The sequence below is a fragment of the Acanthisitta chloris genome, unplaced genomic scaffold, assembly GCF_000695815.1.
Source record: "Acanthisitta chloris isolate BGI_N310 unplaced genomic scaffold, ASM69581v1 scaffold21926, whole genome shotgun sequence".
In the NCBI taxonomy this organism is placed as follows: Eukaryota; Metazoa; Chordata; class Aves; order Passeriformes; family Acanthisittidae; genus Acanthisitta; species Acanthisitta chloris.
Window position 1 is genome coordinate 22,021 of NW_008677878.1, and position 4,228 is coordinate 26,248.

Below are 4,228 nucleotides of genomic sequence, written 5' to 3' on the forward strand. Positions count from 1 at the left end.
CTCCAGCACTTCAGTATCCCTCCTGAACTGAGGGGCCCAGAATGTAACTGTCCTATGCCCATAATGTGGAGAGCATAAATCTGAAAGGTATTAAAGAAATATTTTGTTAGGAATCTCCTTTCCTATTTTCATTGGAAGTTTCTGAAAGCACTAGAGCAAATTGGTGAGGATGATTTAGGCTTAGGTAAGCATATTCCTATTTCTGTAAGTTCCTCTCCTTTTTTTAATTTTGATCCAAGGCTTTCACCTTTCTCCAGGTGTTTGAACAAGACATCTTTCAAATAGAAAATTCACACATCTTGATAACATGTATTTTGATTTAAGGGTGAAGTGTAATCTGTAATAATCCAGATGGTTTCACTTGTTGCTTTTTTTCCTTGGAACACATGTGTTGAAGACATTTAATATCTCTGTTGCACAGTGGGAAGATGTTACACACAGAATAACTCAATTGGAGGAAGAGCAGAAAGAGGCTGCTACCCACAGAATAGCTCAACTGGAGGAAGAGCAGAAAGAGGCTGCTACTGCAGATGAGCGCAGGAAGCAGTTCCTAGATGACAGAATGAACGATGCATTGGGACTGGATGAGGAGCTGCAAAGGGAAGATGGATGTTTTGGTGAGCACATAGTGCAGTTCTGTGTGGATGCTGACATGAAGCGTTCGACAACATTACAAACCAAGCGTCCAATATTAGGGATAAACCTAAGCGTAACTCCTTTACATAAGTACTTTTTGTCAGTATTCTTTCATGAAAGCAATATATCAGGCCAGGCTTGGAAAGCAATCTCAGTTTGATATCTATCAGATGCAGCAATATAATGGTATTTTTGGTGGAAACACAGGTTTACCTCAATTTAAGCCAGTTGTAAAATCGCATCATTATAAATCCTGTGTCAAATAATGTCCTGTGGTGACATCTAGTATTACACCAAGAAGTGACTTATCCAAGTGCTTATTCACAGAAAAAAAGTCACATTTATGTGCTTCCAGAATTAGCCAGTGCATCCTTCTCAAATGCTGCATTTGTGCAGGTATTTCTCCCATCCCCCCATCTCTGCAAGGCTCATACAAAATCAGTGATTAGTATTAAGGTTAGGGGATTAGTATTGCTTTGGGCAAACTTTTTCAGCCTTTATTTATCCAATATTTTTAGTGTGGAGTAATTTGCAGCTGCACATTATTAAAATGGGTGTCTCCTAAAACTGCAAGTATGAGTAGGCATATCCCATATGATCTTAGTGGCCTATTTGTCAGAAGATTAATTACATAGGAAGAAACAGCACATGTAATTTCTTACGGAGCTGTAATTTCTTAAAGGGAATTTTAAGAAACTACTGAAATTACAGAGCTGTAATTTCTTAAAATGAAATGCAGTGATGCATAGCTTTGACCTGTAGAGTAGAAACATTGACTTCTAATTCTGAGCAAATTGTACTTGCCATTAGCTGGAGTGGGTGATTGTTCTAGGTGTGGTTCCTGGAGAAAAACTGTTTCACCTCAAGCTAGAAAAAGTCACTAGAAACTGAAACACTTTAAATTTACAGAAAATCCTCTCCATTTCCCACAGAGAGACTGCGTGATCTAAAGGCTGGATGTGCAGAGAGAGGGGTAAAAGTCCAACAGGTGCCAAGGTCTGAAAACACCTGTCTGAATGATTTGTCTGCATTAGTCTCATCACCACACAGTAAGTTTCTAAGTTAGGACCCTCCTTTCTGTCACCTTTAGTTTCAGAAGCATTACTGGAACACCTCGTCATGCAATTGAGTCATTATTAGTTGTGTAGGTGTTTAGTGGATAGTAAACCAGTTTATTGTTGTGTTCTATTTCATATCTGAAAAAAATGTCTTTGCTACCAGGGGCAGCACAGGTAGGAAGCACCTGAAGTGTGTAACATTATGAGAGTGGTCCTAGTAAACCTCAGCCCAGTTTAATGGCATTCTGACCTGATCATTTTACCTGTGATTTTCCTGTCTTCAGAGCTATGTATGATTTGGGAATGTTGAGAAGATGTGGAGGTGTCTTTCATCAAAATCTTACTGAGAGTTAAAGTCAAGAATCAGTCTAATCATTTCCTCTGGGCTGTCCTAGCCACACTGCAGTGAAAGGTCAATTTAAAGTCCTGCGCACCTTCTGTACAAAGCTCTGCAGGCAATGGCAACATATATCTGTGGACCCATTAGCATTGGTTTTGGGTAGCAAAACAGGCACTGCTTTCCAAGAACTCAGTCTCACAGGTGTGTGGGCTGTGTCACATACAGTGGTACTGAAAAACAGCATTCCCGTGCCAGAGATACCTGTTTCCAACAGGCATTTGTAGTGTTTATGGAAAACCATTCCTTGCAATGTTAAGTCTGGGTTTCTTGCACTGAAGTGTCTTTAGACAGAAGACGAGAGGAGCTGGCGCGCCGAGAGCAGGAGCTGATGGCAGAGGTCAGGAGGCTCAGACGAAAGCTCATTACCTCACAGACTCGAACCACATCCTCATTTCCCACCTACAACGTGGACACCATGAGTTGCTCTGGACCTCAGCTGTACTTGTAAATAATTAATTAGTGAAATGCTAAGTGTGTATAGTGTGATTCTGGATGGATCATAGATTGTTTATGCTAAAGGCCTTTGGAGATATTTTTATATAAAAATAAAATGCTAGCTAGAATATATGTATGTTGTTTGTAACTTTCTTGTTATTTTTGTAACCTTTTTGTTATTTTTACTTCTAAAATAAACTCACTTTTTACCAATCAATTATTGCACATGCAGTATTTATATACTTTGTTCTGGTGCCTGCCATGACTTGAAGAAACAAATCACTGGTAAAATGTGGGTTTTGTTAGTGATGTGTAAGTGGATTCTACAAGTTTGCAGCAGGGAAATTTGAAGTTAGACAAAAAAAATCCTTTGCAGTGAGAGCCAAACACTGAAACCAAGGCCCAGAGAGGGTGTGGAGCCTCTGCTACTGGAGATGCATATAGGTGTTATATATACTAACAGGTTCATTTCATGAGAGAGAAGGGGAGAGAGGATCTAAATAAATACACTGCTCTTCATACTGCTGGTGGTGCTGATGGCTACTGGTTTTGACTCAAGAGTAGAACAGTATGTAATGTTCTGCTAAGAATGAGGCAAAGTAAAATAAAGTGAATCATTCATTCATAATCACTACATACAGTGCTGATGCAGGGGTAGACTTGGCCCTGTAAAAATATGAGGACTGGGATCTTAGTTTGTTCTGCTTCCCTGGGGTTTTGCTGATGCTCTTTGGGGCAGCAGTATCGGAGCAGGACTGCACACAGTGCCCTGTGGGGGCTGAAGAACTGGGCAGAGGGCGGAGCTGGGATGGTGCCTCTAACCAGCAGCTCTGTGTCACCTCAGGCTGGGAACAGCCTCCCTGCTTCACTTTAGTTACATGAAGACTTAAATGCACAGAGGTACTTGGTTATCCTCACCTTAGCATCCTCTGTGTCTGGAACGAGAAACAGTCTATCAACAGCAAGCAGGACACATGGAAATCTCACAGCCCTCAGCTGAGTGTGGGAAGAGGCATCTCTTCACAGGGAGAAAAATCAACAGGTGAGGATCATCTCTGGGAGGGAGAGGGAGTAGATGAGAAAAACTTTTTTTGTGATGATTATCATCGAGTTTACATGCGATTATTTCGATATTTCAAGGGCAATAATAAATGCACAGAGTTTTTGGCCAGCACCTCGGGCCATACGTGTACACACCTATGGTTTGTTAAAACATTAAAGCTGGAAATGTGCACAAACCGGAGCATTTCCCGCAGGCAGGAGCGGGAACTGTACCAGCTCCCGGTCCCTGGTGCACTGCCCCATCCCCAGAATCGCCCGAGGACGCCTGCCAAAGGGCGTCAAAAACAGCTGCACAAACCCTTCCCGTGAGCCGCAGCCAGGGACGGCAGCGCCTCGGCCTGGACCTGCAGCTCCGAGCCCGGGAGCAAAAGAGCTGCCCGCCTTTGCCCCGTGTGAGGATCGAACTCACGACCTTCAGATTATGAGACTGACGCGCTACCTACTGCGCTAACGAGGCGGCTGAGTTGGTGTTCTCCGCCTTGGCTCTCATCCCTGCGCTCAGCCCGCGGCGAACTCTGCCCGCGCCGGGACCCGCGGGACCCGCGGGGTTAATTGTGAGAATTGTTAATAATGACAAATCCCGGCAACAAAAGCCCGGGCGGGGATGGCAGGCAGGTCGCGGTCGGCGCTCGCAGGG

At 43.4% G+C, this 4,228-nt stretch overlaps 1 protein-coding gene and 1 non-coding gene across 2 annotated transcripts in view; one reads left to right on the forward strand and one right to left on the reverse strand.

Moving 5' to 3' along the window:
* Window positions 1-4,042, forward strand: part of TBC1D31 (TBC1 domain family, member 31) — a gene marked incomplete at its 5' end in the record, with an annotated part of 24,241 nt that extends 20,199 nt beyond the window's left edge. The window contains 4 exons of the mRNA XM_009076687.1: window positions 467-617; window positions 1,569-1,685; window positions 2,373-2,513; window positions 3,786-4,042. Of these exons, the coding sequence (XP_009074935.1) occupies window positions 467-617; window positions 1,569-1,685; window positions 2,373-2,513; window positions 3,786-4,042 (666 nt within the window). The remainder of the gene's footprint in view (window positions 1-466; window positions 618-1,568; window positions 1,686-2,372; window positions 2,514-3,785) is intronic.
* TRNAM-CAU lies at window positions 3,976-4,048 on the reverse strand. The gene has a single exon. It is a non-coding gene; the product is annotated as a tRNA-Met (tRNA).
* Window positions 4,049-4,228: the final 180 nt, after the last annotated feature.